At 48.7% G+C, this 21,362-nt stretch overlaps 1 protein-coding gene across 12 annotated transcripts in view; it reads left to right on the plus strand.

Annotated features, from left to right (window-relative positions):
* Positions 1-3,479, plus strand: part of AUTS2 (activator of transcription and developmental regulator AUTS2) — a 1,127,680-nt gene extending 1,124,201 nt beyond the window's left edge. For all 12 annotated transcript variants that reach the window (XM_077908303.1, XM_077908300.1, XM_077908299.1 and 9 more), the window contains one exon: positions 342-3,479. In XM_077908303.1, coding sequence (XP_077764429.1) covers positions 342-1,590 — 1,249 coding nt within the window. In that variant the 3' untranslated portion in view covers positions 1,591-3,479. The remainder of the gene's footprint in view (positions 1-341) is intronic.
* The last annotated feature ends 17,883 nt before the right edge of the window (positions 3,480-21,362 follow it).

Consider the following 21,362-nt stretch of genomic DNA (forward strand, 5'->3'; position numbering starts at 1 on the left):
GTAGACGGGCGGGCTGCGTGGCCACATTGCTATCGCCGGCCGTGCTATTCCATCTCCTCTTGCCAACAGCTCTTCGTCTGTGGTCTTGATGGGGGCATGTGAATCTCACACACGGAGACAAGTATTTCCCCCTCAGCTCCCCTTTCCCCCAGCACTTCATCCCATAGGGGAGTCAGATCAGGGTGCTGGCTCTGCCGTAAGAAGGGCACATCCGGCTGCCTCAGTGACCACGGGAGCCACACCCAAGCCTGTCCTCCTCACACCACCATTTCATTGGCAGCCCCTGGCTGGGTCGGCCGACCTGTTTCATTTGCTTCTCTGTTTCCCTCTTCCTCCCCCAGGGAAAGCGTTGAGAAAAGACACTCCAGCCACCCTTCACCAGCACCTATCCTCCCGGTGAGCACCCTGGGACATAACCGTAGCTCCGCTGAACAGATCAGGGGTCATTTGAACACTGAGGCTCGTGAGAAAGACAAATCCAAAGAGAGGGAGAGAGACCACTCAGAATCCCGCAAGGACCTGACCGCCGACGAGCACAAGGCAAAGGAGGGCCACCTGCCCGAGAAGGACGGCCACGGCCACGAGGGGCGAGCTGTGGGCGAAGAGGCCAAGCAGCTGGCCCGGGTGCCATCGCCCTACGTGCGGACCCCCGTGGTGGAGAGCGCCAGGCCCGGCAGTACCTCCAGCCGCGAGGTGGAGCAGCGCAAGAGCGAGCCGGCCTACGAGAACCCCAAGAAGAGCTCGGAGGTTAAGGTGAAGGAGGAGCGCAAAGAAGACCACGACCTGCCTCCGGAGGCCCCGCAGACCCACCGGTCTTCGGAGGCGCCTCCTCCCAGCTCCTCGTCCAGCGTGCACCCGGGGCCCCTGGCGTCGATGCCCATGACGGTGGGGGTGACGGGCATTCACCCCATGAACAGCATCAGCAGCCTGGACAGGACTCGCATGATGACTCCCTTCATGGGCATCAGTCCCATCCCGGGCGGAGAGCGGTTCCCATACCCTTCTTTCCACTGGGACCCCATCCGGGACCCTTTGAGGGATCCCTACCGAGAACTTGACATTCACCGGAGAGACCCGCTAGGCAGGGACTTCCTGCTGAGGAACGACCCTTTGCACCGTCTCTCGACCCCCCGGCTCTATGAGGCCGACCGCTCCTTCAGGGACAGAGAGCCTCACGACTACAACCACCACCACCACCACCACCACCACCCACTATCCGTGGACCCGCGGCGGGAGCACGAGCGCGGGGCCCACCTGGACGAGCGGGAGCGCCTGCACATGCTCAGAGAGGACTACGAGCACACACGACTGCACCCCGTGCACCCCGCCTCCCTGGACGGGCACCTGCCGCACCCCAGCCTCATCGCCCCGGGGCTCCCCAGCATGCACTACCCCCGGATCAGCCCCACCGCGGGGCACCAGAACGGACTCCTCAACAAAACCCCTCCAACGGCAGCGCTGAGCGCGCCCCCTCCACTCATTTCCACGCTGGGGGGCCGCCCGGTCTCCCCCCGCAGGACTACTCCTCTGTCGGCAGAGATGAGGGAGAGGCCGCCTTCCCACACCCTGAAGGACATCGAGGCTCGGTAAGGGAGAGCAGGACATGAGAGAGGAAGGAGAAGCTCTACAGCGACACGACGCCAGACCTGAGAGAGTGCGAGAGAGCGAGCGAGAACGGACCGCTAACACAGACTGGGGGCCGCACGCCCCCGCCTCCTCCCCTTGTAAAAAATGTACAGACTCAGTGCAGATTTTGAAATGTTTTTTGTATATTATATGTTGAAATTTTTCAGATCTTTTAGCCAAGCCCTCTGTTCTCATGTCCCTAACTCTTTTGGTTTCTCGTATAAAACTTTTTTTTGATTTGAACCAAAACCGTGAAGATGGCAAACACGCACCGATGTGGTGGTAACTGGGGGAAAACCAAGGGCAGCCCACACAGTCCAGCGTGTGGAGCTCCTTCAGATGAGAAGGGAAGGCCGTGTACATAGTTATGTAAAAACACATTGCTTCGTGAGCTAATGGTTCATATATGCAAAGGGTAAGACGAAAGCTTTACTTTGTACAAATGTAAATAGATAAAGAGTAAGTAACATAATACATTAATACTTCTTAAAATGTGCTATTTGCAGACTTAATATCAGCGAGCGTGGCCGGCTACGGCCACGTTCCCATATATTGTTATAGACAGCTAAACCCTTCAACTATGCAATGAATGTTAGGGCTTTTCTCAAAAGCCCTCCTGACTCAAAGGAGCCTTTTCAAATCCATTTACAACATACTTAAGGTCATATTTTCCCTGAACAAGCGCTTACGTGATATGACTCTGTTTTCCTTGCTTGTGTTTTTCAAACAGAAACAATCCGATTTTGCAGCTCGGACCCCAGGCCGAAACCTTGGCTTTCGGAGTTGCCTGTGGGCCGCGGTGGCGGGGGGAGCGCAGCCCCGGAGAAGGGGAAGCCGAAGGCAGGGGCCACCAGGGGAGGATGGGAGTTGTCAGATGCCAAAATCAGGGGACACAGACAGGTCGCCAGCATCTCGTCACCATCAGTCACGTGATTTCACACACACCTCATGTGGGAGCCATGCGGTTTTTTTTTAGTGTGTCCTATTTCATATCTGTGCACACCTCCTCGTTCTGTAACGAGATTTGATGACACCCAAACAAATCCTGAAAGAAAGCTTCGAGTTTTCTCAGATGATGGATATGTTTTTCACTGTATTCAGTAACTGGCGGAGTTAGGGTGCATGTCTCCTGATGTGACTCGCTGTATTCCAGTTGGTAATAAAGTCTGGGAATCACCGGAGCAGGTCCACCTTTCGGAGCCGTGGAGAGTTACAGAGGGTGAACAGTGGCAAAGTCTTGCGTGTGCGTGTGGTTTTCAGTTCGCATCAACCTTCATGTGTCTTCACAATACTTTTATAATACATTAAGCCTCTTGTCTACATATTTGGAGAGAATATGACTTTACTAGCAGAGAAATACAATATATCTTGTCTACTGGACTGTAAAATATATGTATGAAATAAAATTAGTTCCATTTGGTCTTCTAGTATATTAAAGTGCTATCCGATGTTGTTATCCTGTTTTTGCAAAAAAGAAAAAAAGTTAACTACAGACCATTGTTTCTAATAAGCAGAGAGATCTATTTTAGTAGTAAACTGAAGGTTTAGTTGTGAGCTTCAGATTTTTGTGAACTCCAGATGTTGTGCAGTGGTTTTTTTTTTTTTAAGACAACTAAAAAAAAAAAAAATCCCAAGGAATATGTACACTGGAACTGTAGTGGTAGCTTTCAGTATTGTAAAGAGATTGTTCTATACGGACCTTTTTGCTGTTTATCCTGTATGTAATAAAGTCCTTTCTAGACCCTATGTGAAAAGACACGTGAAAACCGACTGACTCTTCAGCATGTTCTCATCGGTGGAACCTACTTGTGTAATGTAAACTGTGCCATGTTATTAAAAAAAATGTGAACCCAGCTTCCAACTGCTTGTTTGTGTGAGATGGCCATCCTTAACCTTAGGGAAGAAGCCGTGCTTGCAAGACCGGGCTCCCGGAGAGGAAACACGCTGAACCCAGCCCGTGTGAGGACTCCAGGCTGAGCTGCGGGGGCCCGTCACCAGTCGCCCTACCCTAAACGCAGTTAGCGACCTGCCCATCAGTTTCTCTAACGTGCGCGCCCCGCTCTGGCAGCTGTGGATCTTCCGTTCTTTTCCTCTTTATTTTCGGGGTGCCCTAAGCCACCCACTGTTAAGTGACAGGAAGGGACTCACGGCCGTGGCGGGGCATGGAGGCGCAGGTGCGGGCAGCCTCGGAGCCCCGTGGTCGCTTCAGCGGCACACCTGATGGAGCTGATGTCGGGCCTGTGACCACCGTTTTTGCTCGCTCCTTCCTTTGCGTTTCAATCTGCGGACCTCGGTCGTTTGTATGTTATTCCAAACATTCCCAGTATTTTCCTCCTGTCTCTTACTTTCTCTGTGTCTCGTTGAACAGCCTGGCCTAGCCCTGGTGGGTTTGCAGCCTCCCTGCACCATCCCCCTCCCCCCCCCCCCCCCCACACACACACACACACACACGCCCCGACTTCATCCTCTGAAATCTGGTTTTGTTTTTTCAAAATGTAAAAATATGTTAATTTTTCTTGTGTTGATCTCATGAAATTGCTGTTCGGATGCGATCGTTTGGATTGGTGTTTGTTATCTCTCTGGGAAGAAGCAGTCCAGGGCAGCGGGATGTGGGCACCCGCTGTCTGGGGATTAGCCGTGGAAGTGACCAGAAGCACGGGCTCAGCATTTGTGGGGGCGGGGGGCGGGGGGAGTGCCCCACGGGGGAAGCGGGTTCAGGAATGGGGCTTGCAGGCCCGGAATGCCGAGGGGCGGAGAGGGGGTTCCCGAATAAAGACCCACTCCCCTCCTCTTGCCCTTCTGCTAACACCTGCTTCCCTGACCGGAGAATAGAACTTAAAGACAAACTAGTGGTTTGGAAAAGGCGACAAATGCTGTTTTCTCCGGGTCAGGCAATTGTCGGGACCTTGCAGACCCCAGTGCTCTGCAGCGTCCTGATGGGCCCGGCCTCGCGGCTCCCCACGCACCGCGCGCTGTCTGCACGGCCCGTGTGCCATCTCAGGACGCAGAAGAGTCAAACTCTCAAATCAGCCGAGGTGTTTAATCCCTGGGGCTCTCTTCATCTCAACCTTTGCATATTTCCCTCTAATTATGCTCAGCATCCCGGCCTTGATGGGTACTAGCACCAATTTGATTTCCTGCTAACCTATAGACGCTCTAATTATCTCCACCGCCTTTGACTGACAGTGATCTTGTTACCCTTCTAATGGTACATGACAAGTAAAGTAGCGAATATAATGATGCAATAATTGCCATTTTGGATGGATATTCGCAACAGCGTTTGCTGTTTATCCTTCTGCCTCAATCAAGGTGGAGGAGAGGAAATCAGATGTGACTGCTGATGTTACGTACGTTTGTAGCATAAGAAGACGCGTGGGACGGGATTTGGCAGCGCGATCAGCTGAGCGGTCGTGGGGGGCCGAGACCTCGGGGGCGAGCACCCAGGCCGAGAGCCAGCCCGGCCTCCGCGGCACCGGATCGGCTGAAGGGAAACGGGACGGAGAAGTGACGTGGGCTCCTTCACGTCACCTCGTTTAAACTCCCCATCGTTTTCTTCCTGTACGTTCCGGAGCGATTTCTCAGACGGGAACTTTGCTTTTGGCAGCAGAGGGCTGTTTATCGGACAGGAAGTCGTACCCTCGAGGACAGTCCCACACCGGGCCGCGGCCGGCCCAACCGTTGGCGCTCTGGGAAGTACAAAAGCAAGTTTGTGGCGTCTCACGTCCCGGCTGCTGGAAGCTTCTGGTAAGGAGCTCACAACCAGTCAGGGGAGCCCAACAGCCGCCCCGGGCCTCCCGTTCTCCGTGACCTCGAATCACAGAGCATCTCTGGAACCGTTTCTCAATGTGCCAGATGAGACTGAACGTAACGGGGCCTGAAGACGCGCAGGTGGTAAGCCCGGGGTGCACCGGCCTGGCTCGAGGCCTGAGCATGAGCCCAGCTCGGCTGATCACTCCCAGGTTACAAGGTCATAGAAATTCTTGATACAGACGGGCTGACACGTTTGGCAGGACCAAAGAAAGTGGGCTGGTGGCTCCCGGGTTCCTAACTCACCCCAGTGTCTCCCACCTGGTTGGGAAGGGCCTCCTCTCCGACCCAAAGCCTTCACTCACTCTCCGGTACACACTACTGGAGCCTCGCCTCTGTGCCACCATTTGGAGACAGCGTGGCCCAGAAGCCTTCAAAGCCGCCTTCAAGTCCTAGGTGCGGACAGGGTGGGCCAACGGGCCTCAGTTTCCTCCTCTGTAACTTGAACATGTTGGCTGATGATACTGGAGGCTCTTCAGGCTCTATCTGGATTCTGTATCTATGTTGGGCCCCAGGTTCCCTTCCAAACCTTTATTTGCCTCCGCACACCCTGTCCCCCACTCCCGGTGTGTCCCAGCAACACTTCATTGGCCGGCAGACTGTCTCCCTCTCCCCAGAAGGCCCTGGTGTCAGAATCAGCCAGCTTCAGGGTCAGATGCAGCCGCCTCCAGAAAGCCTACCCTGTGGGCGCATTTCGAGCTGACCCCTCCTTCTGGAGGCTTCCCCTCAGCCCTTCCTGCTCCGGGGACCTTAGGCCTCATCTTTTCTACTGTCCCCCAGGGCAGGGCATGAGTGGTGTGCGTCCAGGTGAAGCCCTGGCCCGCACGCACCCTTAACATGCCTGTCACAATGTGGGAACCCCCCCACAAACCCTAAACCTGACGCAGGTTAGACTGAATACCCGTGTTACAAGTCCAGTGAGGTCCCAGGTCTTGAATTCCATTCTGTTCTCATTCATTTCTTTAAATGTGGCTACAGCCCCCGGCCTCATCCTACACTTTCAGGAATCATGGATCTTGGTCCCTAGTTTGAAAACAGGATCATGGAAGGGCTCCTCCAGGTTGTAAAGGAAGCTGAGACGCTGGGCTAAGCAGCAGGGCACGGTGAGCACCCGGTCTGTGCTGCAGCTGGCTCTGTTCACATTGGTCCCGGGGTCTGAAGCCATCCCAGGCTTCCACCAGCCTCGCCCCCACGTGCCTTCCCCCCTGCACACTGGCCTCTCCCATGGCTCTCTGTCTTTGTTCCCACTGCTGTCTCCTCCCCATTTGCTTCAAAGGTCTTCACCTCCAGGAAGCCTTCCCAAACTGCCTTGCATCCCCTCCCCCATCAGGTAATTGCTTAGACTAGCGTTTCTCAGAGTGTGGTCCCCGGGCCAGCAGCTGCACTGCCTGGGAACTCGTTAGGAGCACACATTCTCAGCCCCCTCCCTCCAACCTCCCAAATCTGGAGCTCAGGCCCAGTGATGCGTGTTTTAACGAGCCCTCCAGGTGGTTCTAAGCCATAACCAAGTTTGAGAACCAATCGTATCAGACCATGTGAAAAGTTCAAGGAGAAGTTCTAGCCAAAAGCTGCAGAATCATCAGGTAACAGAACATGATCCCGGAAGAGAAGCTGTGTTCTCTGACTTTCCGGCCTGACTCCCGTGATCCTACTGGATCACAGAGAGGTTGTAACCCTGTTTGAGCCAGAAAGGCATTTTTGCCTTCCTGATTCCTCACTGTTGTACTGTCACCAACACTACGGAGTAAGCAGGGAGGCTCCCCCCACCCCAAACAGTAATGACAGCAGCCAGTGGTAACAGTTGCATGCACTGTTCTAAGTGCTTTTCACGTGGATTAGCTCCCTGAATGTTTTCAAACGCCTTACAAGGCGTAACCCCGATGGGACAAGTGGGAAAGTGAGGCCCAGAGAGATGAAGTAATTTGCCCATGTTCGGGTACATTACCTAGATCCAAACCCGGGCAGTCACCCTCTAGAGTCCATGTAACCACGGCCCTTGTTACCACTGAGAAGGGCGTGCTGAGTTAATGAACCATATAAACAGCAATCGCAGGAACATCGTTTACCCCTTAACACTTCCTTGTAATTAGCACCAGATAGATTCCAGGGGTGGCATACTGGTTGCCTGAAATAAAAAGGAGGGAGGGAGGGAGGGAAAGAAAAGAAAAGAAAAGAAAAGAAAAGAAAAGAAAAGAAAAGAAAAGAAAAGAAAAGAAAAGAAAAGAAAAGAAAAGAAAGAAAAGGAAAAAAAAGAAAAGAAGGAAGGAAGGAAAGAAAAGAAAAGAAAGAAAAGAAAAGAAAAGAAAAGAAAAGAAAAGAGAAAAAGAAAGGGAGAAGCAGGGAGGAAGGCAACAAGAGGATGATTTGTGGCTCAATGATAATATGCCATGAACCAAGGATTATGTTTAGTCCAAGTCTAAGGTTGATTAAAAAAAAAAATAGTGGCTCGTGCGGTGCAAAGCAGCCCTCAATGTGTTGGATTTGGCCCAGAGTTATTCTAGAATACAGAAATTTTCTGTAGGCAAACTCAAAGTCGTGACCCCCTGGAGCCCTTGTCCCTGGGAGACCACATGCCCTGAGCTGGTTCCTTCCGGGTGAAGCTGCTACTACTGAGCAGCACGTGGCTGTGGGTACGTGCAAGGGGTTACTACAGAAGTCCTTCAAAACAAAGTGCACCCATGTCGGATCATTCAGGTAGAAGCCACGCTCCGGGTGATGCGGTGACAGGACAGCCTTTGACAGTCATAGACCAGCGTTCCTCTGTCATGTGGGGTTTCCATCCCTTCTGATGGGATCCTCAGCCTGCTGGGTCTGTACTAGTGCATCTAAGGATGCCACCTGCTGTCGTCCCACAACAGCAGAAGCTCCTGCCCCGTCTGGGGGTGTGGACTGGATGGATGTTTGGCAAATGTGGAGGGGGTCCCACTGGCCAGACTTGTGCTGGGGGCAGACTGGCCCTCCCTCCCCCTGGGCTGACATCCAGGGAAACACAGTCAGGTGACCAGTTTACCAGGACAATTAGGGGCAGGAGCAGATGGTATCAAAGGTGATGACCGAGAGGGAGGCCACCTCTCAGGAAGGTGTGTGCAAGGCCCTGCCAAGGGAAGGAAATGAGCCCCCCGCCCCATTTCAGCCAGGCTTTGCTGCAGCCTCCACTCCTGGGCATCCCCAAACCCCCTCGTGCTGGGGGGCCTGTGCGATGAGATGGCTTCTGTTCCTGAGAATCCCCAGAGGATGGGAAATGTGTCACTGTCTTCTTCCTGCCGTCCCACCAAGGGCCAAGCGATGGGGCCTCTCGTTCCTTCTGGGGCAGAAGATCAAACCGGATGAATGGTGCCTGTCCTGGGCCTTGGTTTCCTTGCCTCAAAAATGGGAAGAAGGCAGGAGACAGGACTTGATCTGCAAAGCTTCCAGTTTCTCTTTCAGTTCCAACAGGTTACATTTATGCGGCCAGGTCGAATTTTTTTTAACAGTTTATTTATTTGTGAGACACACAGAGAGGCAGAGATACAGGCAGAGGGAGAAGCGGGCTCCTGGCAGGGAGCCCCATGCAGGACTGGATCCCAGGACCCCGGGATCACGGGATCAGGCCCTGAGCTGAAGGCAGACACCCAACCATTGATCCACCCAGGGGTCCTGTGGCCGGGTAGTATTTTATTTGCTGACAGTCAGGGAAGAAAAGAAATGCTAAGATAAAAACAGCAAAGTGCCAGTGATGTTTGAAAGATCACGGGAAGGAGGCTGAAAGCCAGATCCAGAAAGGTCTTGGGGGCCGGGGACTGAGGGTCTCATGTGCTGAGACTCCGCTTCCTCCTGTGAGCAGCTGGGCGCTATGGAACTTTCTATCACTGAAGTGTCGGGAGAGGGATCTGGAGGTCGCACGGGTCACGCCAAGCCCTGACAGCGCCACGGGGCTGCATCCCACACGCACGCTCCTTCGCTCCGGCCCCCCTGCACACCCGGGATCCGAGCCCCGGGCGGCCCCTCGGTGCACCTGCGTGCGCCTCCGCAGCTTCCCCCCCCAGGGGCGCTCGAGCCCCTCCCCTGGCCCGGCCGCCTTGCCCGGCCCTCGGCCCTCGGCCCTCGCGGGGCAAGAGGCAGCTGCAAACAGCGCGGCCTGGAGCCTCGGCCCCAGAGCCCCCGCCCCCCCACCTGGGCAGGGTCCTCCCCTGCCTCCCGCTGCTGCCTGGGGGCTCTGGGGCCCCGCACCCAGTCACTCCGCCCCACGCCCCCCCAGCGCCCCCCGGAGCGCGAAGGGCTGTCACCGCTCCGCAGGTCCTCGCAGGCTTCGCCGCCTCCGGAGGTCCCAGCCGCGGGCTCGCCCCGGCCCCGGGGTCCCCCATAGCTCGGCTGCTGCCGACTCCCGCCCCGGCCCCTCTGCCCCTCGTCCTGGGGGCAGCCCTGGCGGCACCGCGCGGCGGGCAGTACCTGGGGTCGCCCCCGGCCCGGCAGCCCGAGGTGCGTCACCCATCCCACACCCGAGCCCCCAGCCGGGCGGGCCTCCTGGAGGAGGAGTCGGCGCTCCTGCCCGGTTCTCAGCACCGCGGAGACAAAAACCACAAGGCCCAGCCCCAGCCTGCGTCTCCCCCGGGGGGGGGGGGGGGGGGGAGGAGCTGAGACACCCCCACCCCCACCCCCACCCCGCAGAGCTCGCGGAGCAGGGTACTGGGTACTGGCGCGGGCCGGGCCCCACTGAGGGCTCTGCCCTGGAGGCTGAGCCTGTGTCTGGCTGGACTCAGGCAGGAGAGGCCCTCACCTGCACGCACCCGTACACACCTGCACGCACCGCACGCACCCGTACACACCCGCACGCACCCGCACGCACCTGCACGCACCCGTACACACCCCACGCACCTGCACGCACCCGTACACACCCGCACGCACCCGCACGCACCTGCACGCACCCGTACACACCCCACGCACCTGCACGCACCCGTACACACCTGCACGCACCCGCATACACCCGCACACACCTGTACGCACCCGCACGCACCCGCACGCACCTGCACGCACCCGTACACACCCGCACGCACCTGCACCCACCCATACACACCCCACGCACCTGCACACACCCGTACACACCCGCATGCACCCGCACGCACCTGCACGCACCCGCATACATCCACACACACCTGTACGCACCTGCACACACCCGTACACACCCGCATGCACCCGCACGCACCTGCACACACCTGTACACACCCGCACGCACCCGTAGACACCCGCACGCACCTGCACGCACCCGTACACACCCCACGCACCTGCACACACCCGCACGCACCCGCACGCACCTGCACGCACCCGCATACACCCGCACACACCTGTACGCACCTGCACACACCCGTACACACCCGTACGCACCCGCACGCACCCGCACGCACCTGCACTATCACAGAGCCTCTGGCCGGCGCCGCCCCTCGGGGCTGGCTGCAGCCTCACGGTCCTGGGGGGCCCGGCTCCCGGGCCCCGGGCCCCGCTCCTCCACGCCTCTGGCGGTGACCTCAGGACGAGGGTCCGCGGCTTCGGCCGCCTTAAAGCTGGTGGGTGGCGCTGCGCCCGCATTGACGACGGGGACCGGGAGGACGTGGGCGGCGGGCACAGGCGTTCGCAGCGAAGACCGACGGTGAACGCGTCCCTCGGCCCCCCGGCGGGCTCGGTGCCCCCCTCCCCGGGCTGGGCACCCCTCCTTCGCGGCTCCTCTGCTCGCGGCCCCTGGGGCGCCCCCAGCTGCGAGGCGCTCAAAGGCTGCGCAGGGATCCAGTTCCTAGGACGCTTTTTTAAATCTCGGTTCATGGGGGAGACAGGGGTGCAGCGCGCGGGGCAGAGGGCGTCAGGCCGACCTGCGCCCCGGGACCCACCCCGCGCCCCGCCGCGCCCCCGGATCGGCCCGGGCGAAATCAAGGGTCCACGGCTCCACCGGAGCCCCGGGCGCCCCACAGCCGTCGCTGCTCTTCAGTTCCAACAGGTAGCAAGGAGGACGCAGGACACCGATCCTTCCTCTGGTAGCAAACGCGAGGACGCATCTGTATAAAATGTTTAATGATATTTAAGATCTCAAGTGGCATTATTGAATAATACAACACGATGTAAATGATTTTATACATATTTTGATATTCACTGATTATAATTTGTATTTTCTCTTTTATTTAAGATGTAATTTGGAATATTTAGAAGTAATTAAAGTATGCCAAATACATTTTAATTTTTAAATATTTCTTTGATTTACTCTCTTGGTATAAATGTTCTGTATGTTTTAAATAAAACTGCATTTTATTCTTTAATCCCTTAGGTCAGGGAATCAGTGTACTTTTACTGGAAAGACCCAGAGTAAATATTTTAGGCGTCATGAACCACAGGGTCTTTGTCGTAACCACTCAACTCAACTCCTGTAGCATGGAAGCCACCATGGACTATATGAAAATGAATGAATGGGCTGAACAATAAAACTTTTTTAAAAAGATTTTATTTATTTATTCATGAGAGACACACACAGAGGGGGGGTGGTGGGAGAGGCAGAGACACCGGCAGAGGGAGAAGCAGGCTCCATGCAGGGAGCCCGATACGGGACTGGATCCCAGGACCCCGGGATCATGCCCTGAGCCGAAGGCAGGCGCCAAACTGCTGAGCCACCCAGGGGTCCCTGAACTGCAATAAAATTTTACAAAACAGAGGGTGGACTAGATCTGGCCCATGAGCCATAGTTCACTGATCCCTGCATTTGACCATCAGAAATAAGTTCAAGTCAACTTCATGATGGAAATAGAAAGTGCAAAAGTGGAACTCACGAAAGAGAAAAGAAACTGGGGGAAAAATAAACAGAAAACTATTCAAAGAAAGTTTGCTTACCTTCTGAAAGCAAGGGAAGTCTGAAAGGGCCGAATTCTATCAAGCACAATCTCTATACAATTTGCAAACTAAACGTTTCGCATTGTTCACATTCACTCATTTTATGAGGTTGTAAATTGTTAGCATATAGATTAAGAAAGAATACAGAGCTGCAGTTGCTCTCAGGGCTGCAAAACTGTAGTGCAACGTCACAGCCAAGGCACCAACACCCAAACAACCCACAAGTCCTGCCTCCACGTCCCAATTTCAGTCATTCCCACCCGTTCAAGTGTGTTCAGCTCTTGACAATGGGTCATATGGTAGCTACATTTTACTTTCTCAAGGAAATTGGAAACTCTTTTCTAGGGTAGCTGTATATTCCTTCCAGCACCATATGAGTGATCCAATTTTTATGCATCTTCACAGGCATCTGGTGTTAATTTTTTGTTCTAAGTTTAGCCATTCTGTTGCTAGATGGTGACATCTCATTGCCAGTTTCTTAAAATATTTTTTTTATTTATTTAGAGAGCGAGTGAGTGGGGGAGGGGCAGTGGGAGAGAGAATCTCCAACAGGCTGTGCTGAGGTCGGATCCCAACGCGAGGTTCAATCCCAGGACCCTGAGATCATGACCTGAACCAAAATCAAGAGTCAGATACTTAACTGAGAGAGCCACCCAGGTGCCACCTCCCTTGCCAATTTAATTTGCTTTTCCCTGATGGCTAATAATATTGAATATAATGTTTCCTAGCTTTATCCAGGTATGATTGACATCAGGTTGTACAACATGATGGTGTTTGTTAAAGACGTACATGGTGATTTAATATATGTATACCCTGAAGTGATTACCACAAACTATTTAATCAATACACCCATCACCTTTTCTAGAACACTTAAGATCCACTCTTACAAAATTTCAAGTATATAATACAGTATCATTATAATACAGTAACGACAATCACATGCTATACATTAGATCCACAGAACTTATTCGTCTTGTAACTGAAAGCTTGTCCTCGTTGACTAGCATCTCCCTATTTCTTGCATCCACTATCTCCTGGCCACCACCTTTCTACTCTCTGGTTCCGTGAGTTGAATCTTTCTTTTGTGACATAATCTTTCTATGTGACATAATTTTTTTGCTAATAAAATAAAAATGTTTACTTTTAGTTAACATCTGTATATCTTACCCAGTAAAATATCTGTTCCTGCCTTTTGTCCATTTTCTATTTCTTTTTTACTGTGGAATTTTGAGAGTTTTCTGTGTTTTCTACATACTAGTCCTTTGTCAGATATGTGGTTTGCAAATATTTTCTCTTCCAGTCTGTAGTTTTTCTCATCTCCTTTACATGGGCTTTTACAGAGCAATAGTTTCAATTTTGATGAGGTCCAGTTTATCATTTTTTTCCCTTTTTTGTGTAATACTTCTGAAGTCAAGTCTGAAAACTTTTTGCCTAGTCTTAGATAACAAATATTTTACTCCGATTTTTTAAAAGTAGTTTCATGTGTTCCATGTAAGTCTATGACCAATTTTGAGGTAGTTTTTGTACAAGATGTGATGTTTAAGTTGGAGATTGTTTTTCTGCTTATGGATGTCCACTTGATCCAACACCATTTGCTGAAAACATTGAATTGATTTTGTACCTTTGTCAAAAATCAGTTAAGCATATTTGTGTGGGACTATTTCTAAACTATTCTGTTTTTTATCCTTCTACATTTTCTTTTTAAATTTAAATTATTGTTTTCATCATAAGTGTACTCTTTAATCCCCATCATTTATTTCACCCATCCACCAACCACCTCCCTGCTAGTAACCATCAGATTATTCTCTATAGCGAAGAGTCTATTTCTTGATTTGTCTCTCGTTCTCATATTTTTTCCTTTGCTCATATTTTGTTTCTTAAATTCCACATATGAATGAAATCATGTGGTATTTGTCTTTCTCTGACTTAGTTCACTTAGCATTGTCCTCTCTAGCTCCATCTGTGTCATTGAAAATGGCAAAATTTCATTCTTTTTTATGGCTGAATAATATTCCAGTGTGTGTGCGTGTGTGTGCATATGTGTTCACACGTATCAATGGACACTTTTGTCTGCTTCTATAATTTGACTGTTGTAAATAATGCTGCAGTAAACCCTGAGGTGCATGTATCACTTTGAATTAGTGTTTATGTATTTTTTGAGTAAATACCCAGTAATGTGATTACTGGATCATAAGGTAGTTGTACTTTTAATTTTTTGAGGAACCTCCATACTCTTTCCCAGAGTGGCTACACCAGTATGCATCCCCACCAACAGTGCAAGAGGGTTCCTTTCTCTCCACATCCTCACCAACACCTATTGTTTCTTGTGTTTTTTATTTTAGCCATTCTGACAAGTGTGAGGTGATATCTCACTGTAGTTTTTTAAAAGCTTTATTTATTTATTTTATAGAGAGAAAGAATGCTAACAGGGGGAGGAGCAGAGGGAGAGAGACAAACAGACACCCTGGCTGAGCGCAGAGCTGGACACAGGACCTGATCCCACAACCCTGAGATCATGATGTGAGCCAAATCAAGAGTTGGATGCTCAGCTGACTGAACCACCCATTGCAATTTTGATTTGCATTTCCCTGATGTCGAATGATGTGTCTGTTTGCCATCTGGATGTCTTCTTTGGAGAAATATCTGTTCATCTCTTCTACCCACTTTTTAAATTGGATTATTTGTTTTGGGGGATGTGGAGTTGTATCAGTTCTTTATATATATTGTTTTGCTTTTTAAATTAATTTTTACATTTGTTTTTATTGAAGTTCAATTTGCCAATATATAGTATAACACCCAGTGCTCATCCCATCAGGTGCCCCCCTCAGTGCTTGTCACCCAGTCACCCCACCTCCCCTTCCACAACCCTTTGTTCGTTTCCCAGAGTTAAGAGTCTCTCATTGTTTGTCTCCCTCTCTAATTTTCCTCTCCCAGTTCACCCCTCTTTTCACCAGAAGTGTTCTGTAGTTTTTAGGGTATAGATCCTTTACCTCTTTGGTTAGGTTTATTCCTAAGTATCTTATGCTTTTGGGTGCAATTGTAAATGGGATTGACTCCTTAATTTCTCTTTCTTCAGTCTCATTGTTAGTGTATAGAAATGCCACTGACTTCTGGGCATTGATTTTGGATCCTGCCACACTGCCAAATTGCTGTATGAGTTCTAGCAATCTTGGGGTGGAGGCTTTTGGGTTTTCTATGTACAGTATCATGTCATCTGAAAAGAGGGAGAGTTTGACTTCTTCTCTGCCAAGGTGAATGCCTTTTATTTCTTTTTGTTGCCTGATTGTTGAGGCTAGGACTTCTAGTACTATGTTGAATAGCAGTGGTGAGAGTGGACATCCCTGTCTTGTTCCTGATCTTAGGGGAAAGGCTCCCAGTCTGTGGGCTTTTTGTAGATGGCTTTTAAGATGCTGAGGAATGTCCCCTCCATCCCTACACTCTGAAGAGTTTTGATCAGGAATGGATGCTGTATTTTGTCAAATGCTTTCTCTGCATCTATTGAGAGAATCCTATGGTTTTTGTTTTTTCTCTTATTAATATGATCTGTCATGTTGATTGTTTTATGAGTGTTGAACCAGCCTTGCATCCCGGGGATAAATCCCACTTGGTCATGGTGAATAATCTTCTTAATGTACTGTTGGATCCTATTGGCTAGTATCTTGTTGAGAATTTTTGCATCTGTGTTCATCAGGGATATTAGACTATAATTCTCCTTTTTGGTGGGGTCTTTGTCTGGTTTTGGAATCAAGGTCATGCTGGCCTCATAGAACGAGTTTGGAAGTATTCCATCCCTTTCTATCCTTTGGAACAGCTTTAGTAGAATAGATATTATTTCTTCTTTAAACGTTTGATAGAATTCCCCTGGGAAGCCATCTGGCCCTGGACTTTTCTGTCTGGGAGATTTTTGATGACTGCTTCAATTTCCTCCCTGGTTATCGGCCTGTTCAGGTTTTCTATTTCTTCCTGTTCCAGTTTTGGTAATTTGTGATTTTCCAGAAATGCATCTCTAGATTGCCTAATTTGTTGACATATAGCTGTTCATAATACGTTTTTAAAATCGTTTGTATTTCCTTGGTATTGGTTGTGATCTCTCCTCTTTCATTTGTGATTTTATTAATTTGAGTCTGTTTCTCTTTTCTTTTTATTAAGGCTGGCTAGAGGTTTATCTATTTTATTAATTCTTTCAAAGAATCAGCTCCTGGTTTTGTTGATCTGTTCTATAGTTCCTCTGGTCTCTATTTCATTGAGTTCTGCTCAAATCTTTATTAATTCTCTTCTTCTACTTGATGTAGGCTGTACTTGCTGTTCTTTCTCCAGTTCCTTTAGGTGTGAGGTTAACTTGTGTATTTGAGTTTTTTTCCAATTTTTTTTTGAGGGAGGCTTGTATTGTGATATATTTCTCTCCTAGGACCTCTTTTGCTGTATCCCAAAGATTTTGAACAATTGTATCTTTATTTTCATTAGTTTCCACAAGTCTTTTTAATTCTTCTCTGATTTCCTGGTTGACCATTCTTCTTTTAGTAGGATACTCTTTAAACTCCATGTGTTTGGATTTCTTCCAAATTTCTTCTTGTGATTGAGTTCTAGTTTGAAAGCATCTTGGTCTGAAAATATGCAGGGGACAGTCTCAGTCTTTTGGTATCAACCAAAGAGACCTGATTTGTGATCCAGTATGTGGTCTATTCTGGAGAAAGTTCCATGTGCACTTGAAAAGAATGTGTATTCAGTTGCATTAGGTTGGTATGTTCTGTATGTATCTGTGAAATCTATTTGTTCAGTATGTCATTCGAGGCTCTTGTTTCTTTGGTAATGTTCTGCTTATATCTGTCATTTGCTGAAAGTGCTGTGTTGAAGTCTCCTGCTATTAGTGTATTATTATATTAAGTATCTCTTTACTTTGATTATTAATTGATTGATATACTTGGCGGTTCCCATATTAGGGGCATAAATATTCATGATTGTTAAGTCTTCTTGTTGAATAGACCCTCTAGGTATCATATAGTGTCCTTCTTCATCTCTTACTACAGTCTTTGGGATAAACTTTATGTGATATGAGGATTGCTACCCCTGCTTTCTTTTGAGGACCATTTGAGTGGTAAATAGTTCTCCACCCCTTCATTTTCAGGCTGTAGGTGTCCGTAGGTCTAAAATTAGTCTCTTGTAGACAGCAAATACATGGATCTTGCTTTTCTATCCGGTCTGATACCCTGCATCTTTTGATGGGATCATTTAGCCCATTCACTATTGAAAGATGAATTTAGTGTCATGGTATTACCTATTCAGTCTCTGTTTTTGTGGATTGTTTCCTTGGGCGACCTCTTTCTTTTACAGGGCTCCCCTTAATATTTCTTGCAGGGCCACTTTGGTGGTCACATATTCTTTCAGTTTCTGTCTATCCTGGAAGCTCTTTATCTCTCCTTCTATTCTGAATGAGAGTCTTTCTGGATAAAGTATTCTTGGATGCATGTTCTTCTCCTTTAGGACCCTGTATATATCCTGCCAGCCCTTTCTGCCCTACCAGGTCTCTGTGGAGAGATCTGCTGTTAATCTAATATTTCTCCCCATATAGGCTAAGAATCTCTTATCTCACGCGGCTTTAAGAATTTTCTCTTTATCTTTGAAATTTGCAAGTTTCACCATTATTTATTTATTTATGAGAGATACACAGAGAGAGGCAGAGACACAGGCAGAGGGAGAAGCAGGCCCCCTTGGGGAGCCTGATATGGGACTCAATCCTAGGACCCCAGGATCATACCCTGAGCCAAAGGCAAAGTCTCAACAACTGAGCCACCCAGGCATCCCTAAATCAAGAATATTTATATAAAGCTCCAACACTGACCACAAAAACATAAACAAGATAAAAGAGGGGAGCAGAATGGGAAAGAAGAGAGAATATAATCTCACAGAATGAACCAACACAGTGTTCCACTTGGTTCTGGGTGTATTTTGGTCACGTGTTAAAAGGTATTAACTTCCACAATTGTAAAACAAAACGAGGCAGAAAAAACAAAAAACAAATACCCATATCTTGTATATTTACCAAAATTAAATTGGATACATTGAAGGGAATCCAGAAGTGAAAAATATATCTAAGACATGTAATTGTAGAAATATGAAAGTCAAATAGGAAAAAACTTAAAAATGAAGAGTTAATGAAATGAAATGAAATATTGTAGGTAAGGTGGAAAAGAGAAAAAATATTGGAAAATTTCAGTGTGACATAAAAATGGGTCATAATGGAAGAAGACAAACAAAAATAAAGACCCTCTAGTTCCATATATGATTTTCGCTTGGTCCTGGAACTTTCCTGTGTTGCTTGTTCAGTAAATTTGCTTTTCCCCTGTTCTTCCAGCTAGTCTTCTGGGGGAGGGGCTGCTGTGCTGATTCTCAGGTGTGTGTACCTGGGTGGAGATGCCCCGCCCCTTGCCAGGTGCTGGGCTCAGTGGGAGCTGCTTACCCCCGAGGCCTCTATTCCCTGGCCGCCCCGCGCCTCCCAGGCACAGGGTGCAACAGAGAAAAATAAAAAATGACGGCAACCAGGTCTCCAGCTTGGGGTTGAGCTCCCCTTGAGTAACTAACCTCAGTCTCCCAGTCCACACTGGCCTAAGTGCTCCCAGGGAGGTGCAGATGCACTGATCTGCACAGCTTGGAGGTGCCCGGTGGCAGGAGAGTCCTCGCTGTCCTGTACCCTCCCCGCTTCCGCCTACCCCGGGGGGACACAGGATCCCGGGCTTTGTCTGCTTGGGTGCCCTGGGATCCAGGGCCCTGCTGCACCCATGCTCCTGGGGGCTGCCTCTCCAGAAAGGAATGGGGCACAGCCACCTCTGTCCAGAGCCGGCCCGCCTGCCCGACTGGCTTCTCCCAAATGCCCCGAGGGCTGCAGGCTCCAGCCCCTTTCTGATATCGGACCACAGTTTGCGGTGCACTTTCTCCCAGGCAGCGCTCTTCTTATAGTGATTCTGGGAATCTGGAGGCTTCACTACCCCTCATGAGATTCTGTTCAATTTCCCTGCTGAGCACTTTTCCATCAGGGAAAACTCTGGCACCAATTTTTAAAGTTCCCGCTTCTCCAGGGCTGGGCTTTCATGCCACGGAAGCTTTCACTGCTAGTAGCAATTCCCCTCCCCCACTTTATTCATTATTATTATTATTATTATTATTATTATTATTATTATTATTATTTTGCCCTCCTACCTTGTTAGAAGCAAAAACTTTTCTCTTTGTAGCATTCCAGCTCTTCTCTCTTCAAATCGCAGGTCCAATTTGTAGGTGTCCAGGAGGTTTTGGAAGTTATCTCGGTAAGTTTGTAGGACTAGATGAGTTGAAGACCCCTACTCTTCCACAATCTTGCCCCTCCTCCTTCTCTTTATATATATTTTGGATACTAACCCTTTGTCAGATCTGTCATTTGCAAGTATCTGCCCCCATTCAATAAGTTGCCTGTTAGTTTTGTTGGTTGCTTCCCTCACTGTGCAGAAATTGTAATTTTGATGTAATTTCAATAGTGTATTTTTGCTTTTGCTTCCCTAGCCTCAGGAGACATATCTAGAAAAATGTTGCTATGGCCAATGTCACACATTACTGCTTGTGCTCTGTCCAAGGATTTTTATGGTTTCAGGTCTCACATTTAGGTCTTCAATCCATTTCGAGTTTATTTTTGTGGGTGGTGTAAGAAAGTGGTATAGTTTCCTTCTTCTGCATGTTGCTGTCCAATTTTCCCAACACCATTTGTTGAAGACTGTCTTTTCCCATTATATATTCATTTCTCCTTTGTCAAAGATTGATTGTATGATTGTGGATTTATTTTCTGAGCTTTCTATCCTATTTCATTGATCTATGTGTCTAGTTTTAGGCTGGTACTATACTGTTTTGTTTACTATAGCTTTCTAATATAACCTGAAGTCTGGATTTGTGATGCCTGCGTTTTGTTTTGTTTTTTGTTCTTTCAAGATTGCTTTGGCTATTTGAGGTCTTTTGTGGTTTCAAATTGTAGAATTGTTTGTTTTAGTTCTGTGGAAAATGTTGGTATTTTGATAGGGATGGCACTGAATCTGTAGATTGCTTGGGGTAAAATAGACATTTTAACAATATTTGTTCTTCCAACCCATAGCATGGAATGTTTTTCCACTTAATTGCATTGTCTTGAATTTCTTTCATCAGTGTTAGTTTTCAGAGTGCTGGTCTTTCACTTCTTTGGTTAAGTTTATTCCCAGGTTTTATGTTACTATTTGTTTTGGTGCAATTGTAAATAAGATTGTTTTCTTAATTTCACTTACTGCTACTTCATTATTAGCATATAGTAATGCAAAAGACTTCCATACGTTGATTCTGTATCCTGCAAATTTACTGAATTCATTTATCAATTCTAGTAGTTTTTTGGTGGAATCTTTTGGGTTTTCTACATCATGTCATCCTGAAACAGTGACAACTTTATTTCTTCCTTATCAATTTGGATGACTTTATTTCTTTACATTGTCTGATTGCTGTGGCCAGAACTTCCAGTAGTACACTGAATAAAAGGGGTGAGAGTGGGCATCCTTATCTTATTCGTGACCTTAGGGGAAAAGCTGTCAGGTTTTCACCATTGAGTATGATGTTATCTGTGGGCTTTTCACATAAGGCCTTTATCATGTTGAGGTATGTTCCCTCCAGACCTATCTTGCAGAGGATTTTTTTTTTATCATGAATGGATATTGTCCTTTGTTGAATGCTTTATCTGCATCTATTGAAATGATCATATGGTTATTATCCTTCTCTTATTGATGTGATTTATCATGTTGTTTTGCAAATATTGAACCACCCTTGTCTCCTGGGAATAAATCTCACTTGATCATGGTGTATGATTTTTTAAAAAGATTTTATTTATTTATTCAAGAGAATAAGCACACAAGTGAGAGAGTGAGGGAGAGCATGAACAGGGCAGGGGTGGGAAGAGGGAAAAACAGACTCCCCACTGAACAGGGAGCCCAATATGGAGTTCAATCTCAGGAGCCTAGGATCATGACCTGAGCTGAAAGCAGACACTTAACTGAGTCACCCAGGCACCCCTATGTATGACCGTTTTTAATATATTGTTGCATTTG

The sequence above is a fragment of the Canis aureus genome, chromosome 8, assembly GCF_053574225.1.
Source record: "Canis aureus isolate CA01 chromosome 8, VMU_Caureus_v.1.0, whole genome shotgun sequence".
Classification (NCBI taxonomy): domain Eukaryota; kingdom Metazoa; phylum Chordata; class Mammalia; order Carnivora; family Canidae; genus Canis; species Canis aureus.